This window comes from Bidens hawaiensis, unplaced genomic scaffold, assembly GCF_021521415.1.
Source record: "Bidens hawaiensis isolate Kalapana, Puna unplaced genomic scaffold, B.hawaiensis_p1.1 tig00001016_1, whole genome shotgun sequence".
NCBI classification, from domain to species: domain Eukaryota; kingdom Viridiplantae; phylum Streptophyta; class Magnoliopsida; order Asterales; family Asteraceae; genus Bidens; species Bidens hawaiensis.
In genome coordinates, this window is record NW_027491059.1 from 3,869,830 (window position 1) to 3,892,142 (window position 22,313).

The 22,313-nt window shown below is 35.6% G+C and overlaps 2 protein-coding genes across 2 annotated transcripts; one reads left to right on the plus strand and one right to left on the minus strand.

The window, feature by feature from the left end:
• The first annotated feature begins 7,259 nt into the window (after positions 1–7,259).
• LOC143551890 (deSI-like protein At4g17486) lies at positions 7,260–8,590 on the plus strand. The gene is made up of 3 exons (XM_077042236.1): positions 7,260–7,481; positions 7,805–8,092; positions 8,231–8,590. The coding sequence occupies exons 1-3, from the start codon at positions 7,346–7,348 to the stop codon at positions 8,452–8,454; spliced, it is 648 nt and encodes a 215-aa protein (XP_076898351.1). The 5' UTR covers positions 7,260–7,345; the 3' UTR covers positions 8,455–8,590.
• Positions 8,591–10,873: 2,283 nt separating this feature from the next.
• On the minus strand, positions 10,874–14,462 carry LOC143551901 (uncharacterized). Its single transcript, XM_077042244.1, has 9 exons — positions 14,376–14,462; positions 12,685–12,769; positions 12,487–12,561; positions 12,379–12,415; positions 12,216–12,299; positions 12,039–12,099; positions 11,847–11,953; positions 11,083–11,148; positions 10,874–10,993 (listed from the first exon to the last, which is right to left on the minus strand). The coding sequence occupies exons 1-9, from the start codon at positions 14,455–14,457 to the stop codon at positions 10,898–10,900; spliced, it is 693 nt and encodes a 230-aa protein (XP_076898359.1). The 5' UTR covers positions 14,458–14,462; the 3' UTR covers positions 10,874–10,897.
• Positions 14,463–22,313: the final 7,851 nt, after the last annotated feature.

The window sequence follows — 22,313 nt, forward strand, 5'->3', positions numbered from 1 at the left end:
GCTCCGGCTTCGGTAGCCGGAGTAGTGTTTGTAAAAACTGTGTTGCCGGTATTCCCCCCAATAGCTGGGGTTGTGGTTACCGGAATTTCTCTAACCATCTTTTGTATAAAGTTTTGAAAAAACTGGAGAAAATTGTAGTTCTAGCTTTATGCACGGATGGCGCCAATGAAGAAACACTAACCGGACCCCCGACAGGTTACTGGTAACCTGGGGGTTGGAGAGATGTTTCCCACGAGGGGTTAGACCCTTGGAAGATGGTTCTTCTGATAACCTGCAAAACAGACACCGTGAGCTCGTCACTGAGAAGGGGGGGGTTCCTCCTTGTGACCACCCTCCGGCGTGAGAATCAGACTAGATTGCTCTTTAAATATAAAAGTATATTAAGAGATTGCTAGAGCAGATATCAGGTATATTATGATGATAATGTAATAAGATATGATAAGATGAGATGGTCATACCATTTGTGGTATTTATAGCCGAAGGTAGGTTTCCAAGGGGTTTAGCCGGCCCAACACGCTACCAACTGTAACCTATGCACGTGCCCTGCCTGTGAGTGGTGGATAGGTAGCGGCTGACACAGAGCAGGCGTGTCGTGCACTCTTCCTCTTCTGCCAACTACAGGCTAGGCACGTGGTATGGCAGGAGTTGGTGGGTAGGCGGCGGCTATTGGTCACAGTGCTGTGGCGTGCTGTCTGCCATGCTGCTGTCAGTGAGCTGTCGCATCTCTGATCAGATCTTTTGCCCATACCTCGTCAGGTACAGTAAAAGATCCTTCAGTATACGGACTGGCTTATTTGGGCGGGAGTATTCCCCCTCCCGCCTCTGTGCGGGATTGCTCCCGGCTTGGCTCATTCCTTCAGGTGACACTGAACGATTGAGAGCTAAGTGCCTTGTGCGTGTAGCCATGCTGCGCGGGTGGCCTTCCCTAATGGCTTGTATCCGAGGCTGCGGGGACAGGCGGAGTCCTTCACCATTGGGAGGCATTTCCTGCGGGACCAGCTTGCGTACTGCGCGTAAGGACATCACGTCTCTGAGCATGGTTGGTCCTGCGGATCCAGTTGGTCTCTGCGCAGACGTCCCTGTTTAAGGTGAGTCTTGCGGGTCCAACTGGGCTCTGCTGGGACCTACCTCTTCATAATTTAAAGGCGGATGTCGGATGTCAGATGATATCAAAGATGTATATGGGATGTACTCATGTACATTGGAGGGACCAAAGGGTACTAATCTTGTCTTGTTTCTTGTTATATATTTAACATTTAATTATATTTATTTAAAACGATATTGCACAAACTAAATATGAAAATAGTTTCATTCCTACACGTAACACGTTGTACAACTCTTTAAACAAAACTTTTTTGATCAATCATCGACGCAACTTAGTCATGAATGAGAAACTAGGACGTGCTACTTAACAATTATAGTAAGCAGCCTAAATCAAGCGAATTTTAGCTTAGGCTCAAGCTCAAAGTTAAACGAGTTAGGTTGATACGAGTCATTTATTCTTAACGAGCTGAAGTTTTAACGCGATCTCTAGTTTGTAGTTCGGCTAGATGAGTCGCTTATTTTTCTAAGTTTTGACGTTGGGGTCTACTAATATGCTATACACGCGTTACCCCCAATTAATCCCACACCCTCTTTCAAACGGCCATTTGATGATTAGTCAAACGATTGTTACATGTTAAGATGTCAAATCATAGCCCATACTTTTCAGATAGTCGTTTGACAATCAAACGAGTGACTTCACCCCTACTCTAAATAAGCTCAGTTACAAACGAGTTAATAAAATGATTGACTTCATCACTACTCTAAATAAGCGACCTCACCGCTACTCTGCTTTTCAAATGGTCTTTTCCTAATCAAATAAGCGATGTTAAATCATAACCCCTACTTTTTTATTATTATTATTATTATTATTATTATTATTGTTGTTGTTGTTGAAGCTCCACCCTGCATTGATTAGCATCACACTTCTCCACCACACATAATCATCGGCCTCTTACTTTCTGATTAATAAAACACATTTAATTTATTACTTTATAATATCTTTAAACATCTTTTAAAAAAAGACACTTTTTATTGTGTTCACTAAATTATCAATAATTCACATTGAGACTCACATTTGTATTTATAAAAGACCTAATTACAAATTTTGTCCTTTAAAAAAAGCCAAATTACGGTTCGTGTCCTTTACTTGCAGGCGGTGTCCTTTAAACTTTTTTTTCCTACAAGTTTTGTCCTTTACGCTAACTGGGTTAGAAAAAGTCAGTTAAATGCCCTCACGTGAGACGCATGTGAGGGCATTTTTGTCCTTTCTTATATCTCTGCAACTAAGCCTCTGTATCACTCTTCCCCCTCCCTGTCGATCGAATCAATTCCCGGCGATCAGAAACCTTAAACCCTCGTGTGTCCGACGCGACTAATCAATTAGGGCTTCAATCAATTGCACATCATTCTCAGAACTTAAACACGTAAGATGGATGATCCTCCTCATCCTCCATTCTACATTCGTGAAGCTGATGAACAATCAAATGCTGATGCGTTTTATGGTAAGTTAAAACTTTAGGGTTTATAATTGGGTTTATTTAACTAACAGCTGTTTAATCTTGTTTGTATAGTAAATAATCCACATTTGTTCACGATCAAGATGCACCATGGTGGCAGTTTCACTAAATTTCCAGGACGGGTTTATAAGAGAGCCGTTGTCCATTATGTTGACATGCTAGATATTGACAAGTTTTCAGTTCACGAGCTTGATCGAATCTTGCTTGAATTATCCTATCCTACAGATAAGGTTAGATTCTACCATTATGTAGTACCGGGTTCAGATTTGGATTGGGGGCTTAGAGCTTTGGGAAGTGATGATGATGTTAGGGGATTTGCTAAGTATATTGGAGCTTTTAATCAGTTAATGAATGTGTATGTTGAGCATGAGTTCACCTCTGTACACACATACTTCTGCTCAACCTCAAAGTTTACCATTGAAGAGATAACAAATGAGGAGTTTCTTGCAAGCGAGGTCGTACTAGATAAAGCAAACTCAGTTAAGAAAATGTTGTTGTTGGAATGGCAAGATAGCACAAATGAGGTAGTTGTGGAACAAGACAAACAGGATGCAAATGTGAATGTTCAAGAAGAGAATAATGTTGGTGTTGTTGAACAACAAGACCAGATTGATATATGTCATGAGGATCCAGAATTTGACCCTATGTTTGGAGAGGATTCTTTTGGTGTGCAACCTACAAATGAGGTGGAGATTGATTACAATGGTGATGTAGATGGAGGTGGGGATGGGGGTGGATATGGTGTGCAGCCTACAAATGAGGTGGATATGGATTACAATGGAGGTGGGGATGGAGGTGGGGATGGAGGTGGGGATGAAGATAGTGAAGATTCTTCAATTTCAGAGAGAGATGAACAACCTAAAAAACTTGAACAAAAGGTGTCATCTTTGGGTATCTAAGATCCCACCAGAAACATGGTCAAGGTCACACTTCTCTGGTAAGTTTTTAATTTTGTATCCTTTATTCTCTCATAACTTTCAAGTTTTGTCCTTTATCTGTTGTGTTTTGTTATAATAGGTAGAGCAATGTCTGATGTGTTGACCAACAACATGTGTGAATGTTTCAATTCAAAGCTGGTAGATGGAAGGGACAAGCCTATTATCACATTGCTGGAATACATCAGAGAATATGTGATGAGGAAGATTGTTACTGTGTTGAAGGTAATTGATAGGTCATCAGGGTTACTAACACCATATGCTACACAAATTATGGAGTCAGTGAAGAAGGAAGCAAGCAGGTGAGTTGTATGTGAATATTTACTTGTCTTGTAAATGATGTGAATGGTTTACATATTTGGATGATAGGTACTCTGTGCATTGGAACGGTGAGGATCATTATCAGGTAACAGGTCCATATGGTGATCAGTGTGTAGTGAACATGAGCACAAGTACATGTGCATGTAGGAGATGGGAGATAACTGGGATACCTTGTAGACATGTGGTGGCATGTATTTGGTTGAAGGGTGCACATGACAGATCTGTTGGCAGGCCAGAAACATTTGTCAAACCAATTTACACAATGGATAGGTGGAAGGCAGTGTATAGCTACAAGGTGTATCCCATCAATGGTAAGAGTATGTGGCCCACATCACAAGTCCCAATCCAGATCACAGCTCCTAAATTAAAAAAGCAAACTGGAAGGCCAAAGAAATCAAGGAAAAAGTCAGCAGTGGAAAGGGAAGATGGTGGTTCAAGGAAAAAGTCAAAGGTTGATGCAAAGGGCAAGGGAAAGGCTGTGGAGGGTGAAGGCCAGAAAGTGAAGGCAGTGAGAAAGACAAAGCCAAAAGGATCAAACACTTGTGGGACATGTGGTCAAAAGGGTCACAACAAGAGATCATGCATGAAAAATTTTGCAGATTAATGTGCCTACTGTTTGACTGTTTTTGTAGTTTTTATGACTTTATGGTATGGATATTTTTATGACTGTTTTTGCAGATTAAGTTGTTAGACTTTTTTTGAAGTTTTTCATGGTATGGATGTATTAAGTTGTTGTCTGGACTTATTTTAAGTTTTTCAAACACTTGTATGGATGTATTAAGTTGTTATGGATGTATTAAGTTTTTCATGTAATGGTTTGGCAGTTTTTACTTATTTGCAGATTGTGCATGATGTGCAGATAGATGGATGTGTAGATAGATAGTGCACAATGTGCAGATAGATGGATGTGTAGATAGATAGTGCACAATGTGCAGATTGTGCATGATGTGCAGATAGATGGATGTGCAGATTGCAGATTGTGCATGATGTGCAGATAGATGGATGTGCAGATTGCAGATTGTGCATGATGTGCAGATAGATGGATGTGCAGATTGTGTATGATGTGCAGATTGTGCATGATGTGCAGATAGATGGATGTGTAGATAGATAGTGCACAATGTGCAGATTGTGCATGATGTGCAGATAGATGGATGTGCAGATTGCAGATTGTGCATGATGTGCAGATAGATGGATGTGCAGATTGTGTATGATGTGCAGATTGTGCATGATGTGCAGATAGATGGATGTGTAGATAGATAGTGCACAATGTGCAGATTGTGCATGATGTGCAGATAGATGGATGTGCAGATTGTGTATGATGTGCAGATTGTGCATAATGTGCAGATTCTGCATAATGTGTAGATAGTGCACAATGTGCAGATTGTGCATCATGTGTAGATAGTGCACAATGTGCAGATTGTGTATTCAATCCATCCAAAAGTCCAAAATAAACTAACCAAAGATTCAAAATAAACTGATGATACATTGCTTAAAAGGGATCCAAAATTACATCCAAAATAAAGTCAAAATACATAATACTTAAACTGCATAAAGTCCTAAATTAACTAATAAAGTCAAAATACAAATAGTCAACAACTTCAAATTCAGTCAACTAGTTAGATTTTCATTGCAATTACAATTGCAATGAAAATGATCCAACTAATGACCAATCTGTTCTTCATCTTCCTTGCTTGTTCTTTATAACTCTCTAAACTTTGTTCAACCTTGTTTTTCGACTTCAATAAGCCCGGGATAATCTCCAATGCCCGTTCACACATTGGTGGGTCACGCCATCCAAGAAAGGGGCAATCCGATGTCTGGAAAAGAGGAGAAACATGAAGTATAAACAATTGACTGGAACTTAAATCGAATTACACACTTACCATGTCCGGACAAGAGAAAAACCGACGACCTGGATTTCTATCAGTCCATGAAGTTCGAACAACTGCTACCTTGCCACAAACACAGTAAGCCATCATCAATTGAGCCCTGGTATTTGAATTTCGCATCGAGCCCTAATTGATTGAAGCCCTAATTGAGTCGCGTCGGACACGAGCCCTAATTGAAGCCCTGATTGAAGCCCTAATTGAGTCGCGTCGCCGGAGAATTGAATCGATTGAAGGACACACTGATGGAAAAGAGGGGGAAGAGTGATACAGAGGCTTAGTTGCAGAGATATAAGAAAGGACAAAAGTACCCTCACATGCGACTCACGTGATGGGATTTAACTGACTTTTTCTAACCCAGTTAGCGTAAAGGACAAAACTTGTAGGAAAAAAAAGTTTAAAGTACACCGCCTGCAAGGAAACTTAGAAAAGGACACGAACCGAAATTTGGCTTATTTTAAAGGACAAAATTTGTAATTCTGTCTTTATAAAAATTAAACTTTACCTTATTCTTTTAAGAATCATACATTATATCTATTATTTAAATGTCAGAAAACGCCAAATATGAATTATAGTTCTAGTTTAATTTTGCAAATTTACTAGCCCGGAAAAAAAAAAGTTGGGGTGTGTAGCGTGTGCTTGTCGAGCCGTTCAAAATCAGATCAATAAAAAAACTTGAATTGAGTCGAGCCTTATCATGCCCGAGCCAAGCCCGGACCTTAACGCTCATTTAGTATTGAGAACGAGCTCAAGCATTGTTTGTAAAGATCGTTTAGGCTCGTCGTGTCTTAACGGGTTTTGTGTATTTTAGGTTTTCACTCTCTTTTACTTCTATTTATTAATTTTCCACCACACAACCAAGCTCGAGTCGACCTTTGGCTCGTTTAAGGTACTACAAATGAGACCCCTCGAGCTTAGGCTTGTTTACGGTTTCTCAAAATATATAAAATAATCTAAAACATATATAAATTAAAAATATATATATAAGAGCCGAGTCCGAGCCAAGCTTAAAAACAAAACTCACGAGACGAGCTCGAGCTTAAAAGCACGACTCAGAGCCGAGCTTGAACTCCAGCTATATAAAAAGTGCTCGAAATGAGCCAACTCGAGCACAAGCTCTTATAAGCTAGAACAAGCCGAGCTCAAGCCATGTCAAGATCTGGGATTGGCTCGTCTTGTTTACACCTCGAGATAAAGCCCATATTCAGGCATTATTAAAAATTACTGTTTTTTAAATTACCACGGCCATTTTCGAGCCTTGTAGACTGCGTCGAGATGCATGTTTTCACCTCGTTGTTGGGGTTTCCGTCTACGAGAGGTTTCGAAGCGTCAAATGACCGGAGATGATTGAATTCCGTCACAAGTCGACTAGGAAAAAAATGCTGTTAAAAAATACTGTTTAAAATTGTGGCATTTATGAATAGATTATCTTTTTAAGGGTTGTGGGCTTGTGGCCCGCCAAAAAGCAGAGGATGCTATACTTAATATCTTAACTGAGACACCAACTTCATCGATTCTTTTCTCTCCGGTTTATTATCTCAATTATTAATTCAATTTCAACATCTGCATTCAAATCCAATGCATTTCATATTTTCAAAACATTAGTTAGTTACAGGAAGCTATAATCAGTTGCAACTGAAAAATGTTGTGTAGAGGAAACTCCACAAAATGCCGGAAGGAGGGTTCGGTGCCAGTATACCTCAATGTATACGATCTTACCTCCATGAATGGCTACGCGTATTGGCTCGGCCTCGGTGTATATCATTCAGGCGTACAAGGTTTGGTTGATTCTTTTATATACACACCATCCGGCATCTAATTACACATTGTTTTGACGAAAATATTTCAAACCGTCTATGGTTAGAATGGTCGTCTGAAGATTGTTCAAACAACCGTTCTAACCAATAGTTTTCAAAGTTTGACCCTAGTGGCCATTCGAATATTGTTCAAACGGCTGTCCTGACTAATAATTTTCAAACTTAGATGTTTTTTTTTGGCTAAAGCGGCCGTCTAAGTGTTCTGTGGACGGGTGTAGCAATAGCATGACCCACAAAATATTTTCGGGTTTTTTTTTCTCAAAATTTTGTTTTTGTGATATTAGTTCATGGAGTTGAGTACGCGTTCGGATGTCACGAGCAAGAGACGACAGGAATTTTCGAGGGAGAACCGAAGCAATGCGAAGGTTTCACGTTCAGGAAGCAGATCCTGATCGGCTGGACCGAAAAGACACTAAGAGAGGTAAGAGCAGTTATGGAAGAGCTAACTGATGATTACAAAGGAGTTTCATATAATCTCATCACCAAAAACTGCAATCACTTTTGCAATGATGTATGCATTCGACTCACCCGTAAATCGATCCCTAGTTGGATCAATCGCCTCGCTAGAATCGGTACGAATGACTGAATTGATTATTATTAAATACGGTTCCTTACAATATATAGATATTCATAATTATATCCCACCAATAGCAAATTTATAATAACAAATAAGTCTATGGGCCCCAATATGTTTTGTCTACCTGTCACAGGTTTTATGTGCAACTGCATAATTCCAGCGAGTATAAGTTCAACTAAAATCGGAATTGAAGATAACAAAGTGCATAACGAAGGCGAGACGAGGAAGCTAAGGAGTATGTCGACTTCGACGTGTAGTTTTTCACCGGAGTCTGAGAAATCGTCGTCCGCAGGGGCGAGCAGAAGTCATAGAATCACAGCTTCTCTTCCTCCACCATCACCTTCTAGATTCTTCTAAATCATCCTAACAAGTTGTAATCAAACTTTTGAGTTAATTTCTTTTTATTTAAAGTTTTTGATTGATTTATGTAATCATCATGTTCTGGCTTTGCTTCTCAAAGAAGGCTTTTGTAATTATTATTCTATGCAACTGTTTTTCACCTAACAAGTTGAACCTTGAAAACAAACATTATAACTCAAAAATGTTTTGAAACATTCCATGCAATGCAACTAAATATCGAACTAAAGCTGATGCCTAACTTCAACGGGCACATATCTTATGTGACTCAAGTAGTTACTACCTTCTTTTCAGGAAAAGAGCGTAATGGAATCTACTATTGTGGTAGCTGAAATGATGGATTCTCATGCTACATTACAATACCTCGCTCCTTAAACATTATTTTATAATATTATATATACTGTCAAAGCCAGTGATGGCTATGAGGCAGGGCTAGGTGGTAGACCGACCTGGGCCCGACACCCCGATAGGTCAAAAATTATTTTTTTAAATTATATATATTTTATTTAAAAAAAATATGTAATACCCAATTACTCAACTAATTTAATGCCAAAAATATTTTCACCTTTAGCCCAAAAGTTTTTCACAATTCTCGGAAATGACACTATTCAAACATGGGCAAATCCATTGTCTCCCTCAAACTATGCATTTACATACGGTGCGTATGGTCAAGCGTTATCATTATGATGTATTGCTTAGGCACTGTTTAATGACGTGAAAAGAAATGTAGGCCCGTTCAATTATGCAAAAAGAAAGAGTATAATAATGACGTAAAAACCATAACCTAATGGTGAAAATGGGAGCGGGCTGGGTTGTCAAAAACGATGACAGTTATGAGAATTTTAATCTTCTAAAAGGTTCAGTTCAAGGATATTATTTGGTCATCCCGCACCGATTACTAGAAACCGATACTGAACTTATTCATCTGTACTAAACCAAATGAATTATTTAGGTTGGAATTAGATTGAATTAGTTCCAATTTATTTGACAACCAAAACACAAAAAATGTAAACCGGTACTCAATCCCAATAAATTCTTTAAACCAAACACAACAAAAAATGGAGTTCAGATTCTAATTCCATTGAATTTCATGAAATAAACACAAACTATCATAAACAAGATCAACAATTGGGAAAACCTGAACTCGATCGTTAATTAGTAATAAGGTACCCGATGGTGATTAGATCGAATTTAGAATACGGTTTTACAATCATATACGACTCGCAAAATACCATAGTTTGACCCAAACTCGTCACATTGCAACCTCTAAAGAGACAGTAGCCTCAAAATACAAAATAAAAAAGAAAAAAAAACCTATATTAACTATAAATGTATAGTTGGATCGCAAATAAAAGCTTACCAATCACACAACAATATAATATCTTTCACCATATCTTTACAACAACCTTAGCTTTTGCTTAACTAATATTCATAAATCTCACCCACTGTTGGTGAAATAATTCCTCAAAAATGAATGATATTCCTTTGGTCAGGACCAAAGACACAATAATAGCAAATAATAAGACATTTAAGAAAGATAAATTATTTAGCTTTTTTAGGTTACTCTTACCTACCTCATGTTTCCTTTATTTCTCACTTTTTTTTCCCTTTACCTTTGAAAGCTCAAACAACACATGTACCTGGGACCCACTTTAGGTCTGATAGTTGTAACATCCTTCATAGGATTCCTTTGCTAGCTATGAGTTTTGACCCATGATTAATGAATGGCAACCCATTAAAGCATTGAGGCTCATATGGGGTCTTATTAGATACATTGAGAAACTAAGAACCAATATTGTAAACCAGTTCTGAGCTGACTAAACAAATGTTCGAGGGTTGGCAGGGCAAATCTGACACGGACTCGAGAATTCTGTCAGTCTGTCACACATATAAACCCAAACACGTACAGGTTGACAAGAATACCTGTTTAACCCATGAAAAAAAAACTTATTATATATTTTTTTTTCATATTAATTCTTTAAAATTCAAATTTTAATAATTTTGTTATTTTCTTAACCAATTGCTGTTAATTCAAGATTTTGGCATAAAGAATAGTAACTACTTTATTAAAAAAAAAACATAACCAGTCAACCTGTGAACCCAACGGTTGACACGAATACGACACATTTAGCTAAGCATATTCAGTGGGTTGACCGAAAATGACCCTAACACGTTTAAACTAAACCATAATCTGTACAAAAGATAAAACACAATCTGTATCGACCAAATTAAAAGTACGGCCTATTAAAGACAAACTTGTAGATAATATTGTTGGATTTATGAAAAGAAACAATTCTTCTTCAAAAAAAAAACACTCATTTCCTCTACACAAAAATATAAAATGTTCATAAAGCGATGAGGATGTATTCCATGCAACATATGTTTTAGCAGAATCCTTAATACTATAAAATTAATAAAAACAAACTCAAGAATATTAATTTGATCAGCTCTGTTTTGACTTCACCCAGTCAACAAAGTTGTCCAGAATCAGAGGCCAAGCAAGCTCCTCATCATAATTGTTGAAATCTGGAAAACTTATCTGTAATACAACAATTATTTAATGCCTAGAGAAAAGAAACTAAATGTTGTTAAATAAAATGTGGCAAAAATAATCATATGTTTGCCTACCTCATTGCAAAATCTATAAAATCCCATCCATTGATCCATGTTTATGACCTTATAATCAATCTGTGTCTGCAAAATGTACCAAAATATTCATAATTTCATATTTGCTCCTTTAATTTTCATAATAATTTTTGTATTCGGTTAATTGTATGAATGATAATGTCATAACCATAATTGTTTTATAACAAATGAAACATAAAATACAGGCCTGTAAATGAGCCGCCCGTTCAGTAAACTGTTAGTAAACAGTTAGGCGGGAAGTTCGTTTATTTAATAAATGAACGAACATGAACAAAAAAATTTGTTCATTTAGTTAACGAACAAATACGAACACAAGTGTTGTTCGTTCATATATGTTCACGAACGCCTGTTACATCCGTTCATTTATGTCCGCTAGTTTATGCTTGTTTAAGTTAAAATTTAGGCCCATTACAATTTAGTTTACTTTTATGTGTGGTTTTAATAAATTTTTAGGCCCAAAGTATGTACATGTTTACTTTAAATTTAGGCTTGCTCAATTATGTTTTTCATCTATGTTCGTTTGTTTACATCCATGAACCATACGCTTACAATATTAACAAACGAACATGAACAAACACAAACACACTCATTCTCTTAACGACAAACATGCACAAGAAGACCTCATTCGTTTAACTGTTCGTGTTTGATCGTTTGTTCGACTGAAGTTAAATGACTGAACACAAACATGCTTCGTTCATGTTCGTTTAGTTCATTTACAAGCTTAAGAAGATATATAATTGACTCACCTTTAGATATTGAATGAACAAATCCACCTGCTGAGGAAACTGTGACCCCAAAACAAGCTCCAATAATTCACATATGCTCTCAATATCTATGCTTTTTTGCTTTTCCTCTATATAAGCGTAAAAAAGGTAATAATAAGCAATTAAAATGAGAGAACCATAAGACTTTAAAGCTATATCATAGGTTTATTGTACCTGTTAGGCAATACCGAAATGCATAAGAATAGAAATCGACATAATTCGATGGCCTGCGAACCTTTTAAAGAACATAAAAATAACAAACAGATTAGCATCACAGTTACACATACATCTTTATCATTATCATTATGTTATTAAAAGTGTTCTTAAAAAAGAAAGTCATACGAAAAATACCTCGTTCTCCAGCTCGGGAAGTGCTTTTTTAAGTTTAGGTATGGTATCAGCATGTAACGCTTTCAGGCCTTTTCGCCACTCTTCCTGTAAAAAGATGAATTAATTAACACGAATTTAAAGAATTATCTAACAATGTGTCGTGTAATAAAACTCGTTTTATTACCAGGGTGAAGTATCCCTGCTTTTCAGCCTGCATTTTCCTGGAAAATATAAACCAATCAGTAACGAAAACGACACAAAATATGGTTTTAAAAAACAATGTGGAACATACCAAGCAAGCATCAATATCCGTACATCTGTGTGTTCAACTTCTAGATCAGAGCAGAGATATTCTATTCCTTCCGGGCTGTTCACATAAACAATAATGTATTAAGAAGAAAAATAAAAACTTAAAAATACAAAATACGAAAGAACTCGAAGAAGCAAATATTCTAGTATTCTACTACCAAAACAAAAGGCTTGCACTTACTCAATCATGCCGGAAGACTCGTTTGAATAATTATAGAATAACTGATCAATACGTTCTAACTCCTTGGTTGCAGCCTTTCCCGAAGCTGAAAAAGAAGGTTAAATCTATAACTGCTACATACTATGCTGTTTTTAACAATGTTTAATATATAAAACTGAAGAGTAGAGATTGCATGAAGAGAATATTGATTCGATAACATGAATACAACTAAGATACAAGTTCTAGCAAACAAAATTGCATTCTTCATGGTTATCTGATACTGCATGCATTACAACTTTACAAGTGATCAGTATTCAGTGTATAAAAGCGCACCTGAGGCGCACTATAAAACAGCCAGAGACACCGAGGGTTTTTATGAATCAGAGTAATGCACAACTGGCTCTTTAGGTTGTACATGTATGTTCTCTACAAAGCTTATTTGTACAAGTCGAGCCCGATTCAAGCCAGGGTGGTTTCGAGCTCGAGCTCGAAATTAAACGAGGCAGCTTAGCTAGGCTCTAGCTCGATTTTGAAGTTAAACGAGCCTAAGATCGAGCCAACGAGCCAAACCATGACCCAAGCCGAGCTTAGGTCGATTTTGACTCGGTTACAAAAATGATCCAACTCAGCTCAGGTTGTTTTAAATCAAGTCTTTTTAGCTAGTTTTATTCGAGCTTTTATCGAGCGAGCCACGAACCTGAGCTTCGAGCCGCGAGCTTTTTGAAAGCCCTACTTGGGTATAGTTGTTAGCAGTGCTCATAGCAGGAACCATAGTGAATAGCGTAGCGAAGCGTTGATTCATCGCTATCTGGTTTTGGTGCCTCCATAGCGAATCTTGTTTAGGTGATTTTTTTTTTGGGTTAATAAAGCATATGAATAAAATAGCATGATTTATTATTATTATTATTATTATTATTTTGTTACATATACATATTAAATAGCATATTTGGATATAATCATCATCATCATCGTACTCAGTATATCCCACCAATAGCAAAGCTATGGTAGGGTCTGAGGAGGGTAAGATGTAGACAGCCTTACCTCTACCCCGTAGGAATAGAGAGGCTGCTTCCGGTGAGACCCCCGGCTCGATAGTAGTTTCGCATCAAGCCTTGGACTAAGGGACATGACACTCAACCATCGGGACCCCGGTCGACTGGTTCAGGTACCCTTGTCTTTCGACTATCAACGCCACCACATGATGCCTGATTTACCTTCCGCCACTTTTAACGTTATTTTCACGAGAATAGTAAAATAACGTCAAAATTAGTGCAATTTCACTTTTGCTCATCCGAGGGTTCACACTTATATACCTTATATGCGCGGACCGCCCATATTTGGATATAATGTACATATAAAATATTTAGTGTATCGCTAAACATAAAATAGCCCCCGCTATTTCACCGCTATTGCTACGTAGCGTATAGGCAGCTTGTCACTACTCACAACCATCCGCTATTCGCTATAAACAACTATGGGGGAGCTAAAAACCTATGACATATATAATAAAAATGAAGTCTTGTAGCATATAAACATTGATCCTACCAATTTAATTATAATTAAACTAACAAGCTTTACCTAAATCACCATCAATTATTAATTAAACTATCAACAAATCGAACGAATTAAAGTAAACCCTAAAACGGTAAAACCTAAGCTAAGCAACTTAATTAACAAAATCAAGATTAAAAGCAATAAATAGTAAAGAATACCAGAGCGAAAGAGATCCATGGCGGAAGAATTAGTGGAGGTCGTCGAATTAGCCGAGCCTTTCTTCGACGAGCCACGGCGCATCTTGAGATCCGTCCGATGGTTGATAAACGTTAACGAAGGAGATGATCGGAACGGTGTCGTATAAAAGATAAGTAGGTTGACTGGATGGATGGTCGGTTAATGTGTTGTTTATTTGTTAAGGTTTTGGATGGATCAATGGATTCCTTATTAGAAGAATAATTAATTAACGGAAAATTCCGTTTTAGATAGAGAAGTTTTAAAATAGATCTTTTTTTTCTCAAAATCTTTTATAATTTGTACTGTCAAGACGTATTGGGATTAGATAAAAATAAAGACGAGATTTTGAAAGAAAGTAAGGTAAAAGACGAGATTTGGGGAAATAATGTCGTGCAAGTCCAAATTATTTGTAATCTTGGAGCAAAAGTTCAAATTTTTCAAAAACTTTTTTACTCAAAAAAACCGTCTTGAAAGACTGTATTTTTATGTTTCCTATTTTTCCCGTCCATATTTTTCAAATTCTTAAAAAATATACTTTTTACAAATATACCCCTTAACCACCACCACCACCACCACCACCACCACCTTCCAACTTGTCACGTAATCACGCAACCAGTTCTGATTTCCACCGCCGCCGATCTCCGGTACCATTTCTTCCACCGGTGCTTCATCCTTATCGTCAGAAACAGCTCTCCGGAACCGGTTACAAGTTACACATCCTTGTCGTCGATCTCCCCAAATCATAAACATTTTTTAACGGCGATGAACACACCTTTTAGGGTAAGCTTCATTTTATCTTATCTTTTTTATTATATGTACTGCATCATACTACTTTTTTGTTTTTATCACTCCAAAATGTTGGCTTAATTTTAAGCTTTTGGTCTTTGTTTATCTATGGTACCGGAGATCGCCGATAAGGATGTGTAACTCGCAACCGGAATCTCATAACCGGTTCTGGAGAGCTGTTTCCGGCGATAAGGATGAAGCGCCGGTGGAAGAAATGGTACCGGAGATCGGCGGCGGTGGAAATCGGAACTGGTTGCGTGATTACGTGACAAGTTGGAAGGTGGTGGTGGTGGTTCAAGGTGGTGGTGGTGGTTAAGGGGTATATTTGTAAAAAATATATTTTTTAAAACTTTGAAAATATGGACGGGAAAGGTAGGAAACATAAAAATACAGTCTCTCAAGACGGTATTTTTGAGTAAAAAAGTTTTTGAAAAATTTGAACTTTTGCTCCAAGATTACAAATAATTTGGACTTGCACGGCATTATTTCCCCAAATCTCGTCTTTTACCTGACTTTCTTTCAAAATCTCATCTTTATTTTTAATAAATCCCAATGCGTCTTGACAGTCCAAATTATAAAAGATTTTGAGGAAAAAAGGGCTATTTTGGGATTTCTCTTTCTAAAAGGGGCTATTTTGAGAATTTTTCAATTAATTAATGTTTTAACTTTTTTTTCTTTTTCTTTTATTATTTTTGTATTTGTATTTGTATTTGATTGATACGAGGATTTATTATTATGATAAGTATAAAAAATTAATAAAATATATTTATCGTGATATAATTTATTTATAATTTAAGTTTTTAAATGTTATTTTATTATGTTTTATTTGGTCTAGTTTAACTATATTTGTACTTCGAGCATAAAACATTTTATGAGGCTTTTTTTTATGTGATGAACGACTGAATAGCTTGTTGATAAGATGTCCACTTTTCAAGTCAATACTCGATACGATTTGTTAGTGACTCAATTTTGGCGTCAGAGAGAATGCGTGCATATTTAGTGTTAAGAGGGTGGGAATTAGAGGTGCACAAACCGGTTTGAAACTCAAACCGGTTCGGTTTGGTCAATGAAAATCAAAACCGGTTTATAATCGGTTTTGGTTCAGGTTGAAATCGGTTTCTTACAATGTTACGATTGGTTTCGGTTCGGGTTTTGCCCGGTTTCGGTTCGGTTAACTAGTTTGAAACCGGTTTTGGTGGAGAAAATTACAAATCGGTTCTGAACCTTCGGCTTTAATCAGCTTCAAACCCGTTCGATTAACCGGTTTATTTGCCCACCTCTAGTGGAAATAGAGAGAATTTCTAACTATTTGGTTTAACCGATAGGAAAGTGTATTTACAAGGAGCTATCTTTGGACTTTTCTATTGGGTTGACATGTAGTCCCAAGTCTGTTATATATCGTATTTTCAAATATTTTGTCATTCCTTTAGGCTACCTTATTGAGGCTTTGCTATTGGTTCGCAATGCTAGCCAATGATAATGGCGTGTGTGCTGCCTTAGCCACATATTAGTTATTGTTAGGTTGTGTTGTGCCTTTAATCATAATACATAGTCACAAATATTCGAGGTTGATTACTTTGGATATATGATTTATTGATCTGTTATTAGTGTTTCCGAAGGTGCTTCATATGATCCATGACGCATGATCCTTAACGTGCCAGTGCGTCCGGATGCTATGATTGGGATTAGGGTCGGCTCTAGCATAAGCCAAACAAGACATGTGCTTTAAGCTTCAAATTTTAAAATCTCCAAAATTATGGCTGCTATTATTAATTTTTATGGCTTTAGGCCTTCAAATTATAAGGCGTCCTAAAAAAATGCCCCGGTTTAATTGTTCGATTTAGGCCTCGAGAAGCATTGAGCCAACTCTACGGAGATCTAGGACTCATTGTTCTAAATGTGTTGATTCAGAGTTCAATGCTCCAAAATACAAGTGTTTATTTTATTTGATTCAAGTATCGTTACAAGTGTTTAAAGTAGTTTTATGATTAAGAAAAGTAAAGATTAAGGATCTAAAATAAATTATATGGAAATAGTTATTTATGGTCGAAATATAAAGTTTTTTATTTTGATTTTCTTAAATTCTAATGGATAAGGAAACTACTTATCTTTTTATTTTGATTATTAATACAAGGTTGCGTTTATTTTTATTTTATGCGTTGTATAATGTACTATGATAGAGGAAAACGTATCTTCGTTTATAAAGAGGTGATGGTATATGTTGAATTAAAGAAGAAAAAAACAATTAGTATTATAAACTATGATTGGTTGTTGTCCAACATGCTCCCTTGTTAAGCAAATTGTAATCTATAAGAAAATTATTTTTCAATATAAAACAAGATAGTGTTTTGTTTTTTTAATCTAGTGAGTTCTATTTTATTAGATTCATTGTATGCATTTACAACAATAATTAGGTCATTTATTTACAAATAAAACTTGATATATAAACATCATCTATGTTCCTACATTTTATTTTTCATACTGATTAGCTAATTAGTAAATCCTAAAATGTTAATAAGTGTTATGGGTGTTATTAGTAAGGCCTTAGGTGAGTTCATATATTTTTGAGACAAGGGTACATCTTAAAGTGTAGTGTGTGTCTATTATTTATGTACATGGCACACCTTAAAGGATTTATGATGTTAGAAGTTATTGTTGACGCTTGAACTATGGAATTTTTTGTTAGATTAGGTGATTTAAAGAAAAAAAAAATGGTTTTAGGTAATTTGCCATCTCAGTTAACGGATTAACAGTACATGTCAGCTTATTTTTCACGTGGTTGTCCACATCATCGTCCATGTAGAATCCGCTATCTCAAATAGCAGATTACGCAGTTATCCAGATGGTAATGTGGGAAATGGACTTTGTGTAATGCGCTATTTGAGATAGCGGATTCCATATGGATGACACTTGCTGACAATTGGATGACGTGGACAGCCACCTGAAATGTATGCTGACGTGTACTCATAATCCGTTATCTAAGATAGCAAATTACCTAAACCTATTAAATACTAGTTAACCATCTAAAACCAATTTTTTTTTCTTTAAATCACCTAATTCAGAAAAAATATTCTGAACTATGTTAAACATGCAACTGACCCTACATTGTGAGTTTGTGACCATCTATTTAGGGATGATAATTTAACACTTTAATCACAATTATTTGGCAAACCCTTAGACCCACACAACGTCAACAACTATCGTGGCTCCCATAACCATCAACTCCTTGCTGCTATGATGTTTATATAGGGATTGAGAGTGAGAGACGATGGTGGGTGAACTATCGTTACCCTTTATAATGATACCGAGAAGATTATCTGATCAATTGTAATACCCTTGGCAAATCCTATATCGACCGTGGATATGAGAAATTTTTGGTTCATTAGGAATATTTTGTCTCTTAAGTCATTAATACATTTTGGGCTTAGTTAGTTGTTGAGCATATGAATACTTCACCGTTAATCGTGCTCATGTGGGAGCAGCATTAGAGTGGATGACCTACTAAGGGGGTGTTTGGGATTGCTTATTTTCACCAATTTATAACTTATTAACTTTTTGAAAAGTAATAAGGTGTTTGGGATTGCTTATATTGTGAGAGAAAAAGTTCCATAAGTTACACTTTTGTAACTTATTAACTTGATGAAAAGTTATAAGGAGGTAAAATAAGGAATCCCAAACACCCCCTAAAAAGTCTCCAGTAGGACAACTAAAATAAATCCGTGAGTTCCTGAATAGGCTATCCATATGGGGCAAAGTGAACGATATTGATGGTTAGATGAACCAAATGTTAGAAATGGTATCAGAGCCACTCCTACTACATAAAGTTACATTTTTTTTTGGTTGTAAATAGCTCAAATTCAAACAATTACATGCAAATATGAAATCCATTGTTTCACAAGCCAAATTGGGAGATTTATTCTATAGGATTCTTCATTTCGTTTAATTTAACGTATTGGCAATTCAAATTATATAAAAACATTTCATTCTAACAATATGAACAAGCTATAAAAAAAAGTGAAAACTAAAAGTTACGATGTGTATCCTAAATTATTTCATGAGTTTTAAAGTGCATAAATGATAAACTCGATGTATGAATCAAGCGACATGTGTTTTGCTTTTATTTATATAATCATCTCCAATTATGATGCCCATAGACGTCCTTGGACCGAGTAGATGGAGAGGACATGACAAGGAGAGAGTAAGGGTGAAATTCGTCTTTAAAGACAACACCGGGTAAGAGATGCTAGAGGGGAAGGGAAAAAAGGATGCGCCCGTAAACTTTTAGCTTGGATCCGACAAGGTGGGCTGCCTTTAGGAACGGTATGGTTCTACAAGGCGGAAGATGATATAACACGTTGTAATTATCTAAAAACTAGTTTATACTTACATTACCAATTTGGCTATACTATAAATTAGATATCTCCGTATTTATTTATTTATTCACAAGTCTACAATTTAAAACAACTTTTATATATGTTTCATGAAACATGATGTATATAAAAACTATAAAGAATTAACATGAAAATACACATATGGTCATTGAGTTTGAGTGATGTTGAAGCAAGGTACTTTTGATCCTTTTACAATTTATTTATCCCTTATTTCTTTTGATATACAAAAGATGAAAAATAGGATTCTCATAGCACGCGTGATCTTAACTTTTTCTTCTTTATTTGCAAAAAAAATAAATTTTCATGTAGACTTCCTAACCATTTAACTTAAATTTTAAATAATCCACTCTTTTAAGTTTATATAAATAAGCTTAAACATGAAATTTGATCATTGACAGACTGTAATTCACTTTTAGTGGCACCATCGTGGTTTAATTGGTGGTAGGGGTGTGCAAGAGATCGAAAAAAACAATCCAAAAAAATTGAAAATTTCAAACTGAAAAAATCGAACCGAAACAAAAACCGACGGTTTGGTTTATGTTTTTGTAAAAGCCGAACTTGCAGTCGGTTTTGGTTTTGCATTTAATAAAAACTGAACCGAATTTCTAGATTTTTATTTTTTTGTTTTTAATTTTAAATAATTTATAAGAATTTAATAAACATGCAACCCAAATACTTTTGGCCAAATGTATAATAGTTTATTAGTTAAAAATTAACAAAACTAGTTATACTTAAATTCCTTATTTTCAGAAACTTTCTTTTCGGTCTACAATTTTTCAAGCTCAAATAGAAAAAGCCGAAAAGACCGAAACTGAAAAAACCAAAACCGAACAGTTTCAAAAATCCAAAAACCGGAGTTTTGGTTTTCGGTTTAGTTTTAGCTAAAAACCCCCCACGCACACTCCTAGGTGGTATGTTTATGAAAAAAAACCGAAAAAAGTTACCGGATGGCCAATGTTTCAAACTTTTAAACAACTAATGCTAAAAGCATAAAACAACTTCAAAATCTTTTGTTAATTTTCAAATTAGTTTTGTTGGAATTGGGTTTGTTAAATTATTTTGTTGGTTAAATGATATTAAGAGCATGTTTGGGATTGAGTTTGAAAAATGCTTATTGACTTATTGGTTTTTTCAAAAAGCCATTTTGAAAACCAAGATTTAAAGCTTTTGGAAAGCTAAAATAAAAAAGATTTTTATGATTGTTAAATACATTTTAACTTATTGGCTTTTTGAAAACACCAATAAGCTAATAAGCATTTTTCAAACATGAAGACAACGAAGGCTTCCATTGTTCTTTTATTAAAACTTAGCTTATCTGTTAAGGTTTTATATTTAAACTTAACCGTGTCGAAGTTTAATTTAAGTACGGATGAGATGGTACCCTACCGGTACCGACCGGTTCCGGTCCCAAAAATCCTAGTTCCAAAAACCGTAAATTTTTTGTACCGGTACCAAAGGTAAAAAAAATCAGAAAATACCGGTACCGGTCTCGATACCGAAACTCAAAACTTTGGCCCCCAGATACTTAAATTTAGGGATGAGAAAATTCGGTACTAGTACCGATTGGTACTGAATTTGCTCATCCCTAAATTTAAGTATTGAATTTTGATTGTTGACATATTTATAAGTTATATACATATTAGAAATCAAATAACCATGCAGTATTAATGCAATTGATTTAACAAAATTAAGTCTCAAATCCATATATTTGGTCTTCAGACCATTTTAACCCATTCATTGGAATATCAAGAAAAACAACTATGTGATGAGTTTGTTACATAACACACAATAAATTCATCATATTGTAAGTCAGCAATTTCTTAAGAGGCTTGTGTGTTTGGATGTCATTAGCCATTGATGAAATAAGAATTAATAAAGATTTAGGAATAATAAAATTATATTATAAGATTACATTCAAATTGCAATTGAACTTTTCTTACGCTTTAAAAATTTTTAATAAACTATTGAGTTAATTATACAGATGGTTTATATGAAACGTTCAAATTTTGGTTTTAATTCCCAACTCTGAAAAGTTACAGGTTTAGACAAGTAGTTCCCGAACGTAATACCAACGATCCCTATAGTAGATAAACGTTAACTTTTTTTTTTATCTAATTTGTGCGAAGTGATAAACATACCCTTATATATTTATTTATATAAAATCATTATTATTTAATATGAGAGATATGCAGGAAACAACAATCTATACTTTATCAAAAGTTAACATATAAATGAGTCGAGACAACTTAAATTTTAGAAGGAATTTAAGTGGTATTTTAATAAGTGAGTCGAGACAACTGGATAATTCAATTAAAAAAACAAAAAAAAACATATATAATGGTAGATCGGTAATTGTTTGATAGCAAAAATGAGTAACAAAGCATCTATAAGTGATTTTCGATCACGGAATCTATTGACAACTGAATAAATGACTAAAACTTGTTTTCCTACGACTTTGACACCGGTGCTGACCACCTAGGCCCGTCTTGGGATAAAGTGATGCCTATAGATAAAGTAAGGACATGTCATTTGTGTTATATATACATATATTTTTGTGATGATCTTTGTAATCAGAGTATTGTTCGATGTGATGAATAGGAGCAAACAAAGAAGAAGAATGTGATATTCTGGCTAACTCCCAATGTTTATTAATCAAGAAAATCCGACTAAAAAAACTTGATTACAACCGTCCTTACTCTAAACACGGTATATATAGACTAACTTAAATACACTAGAATATAT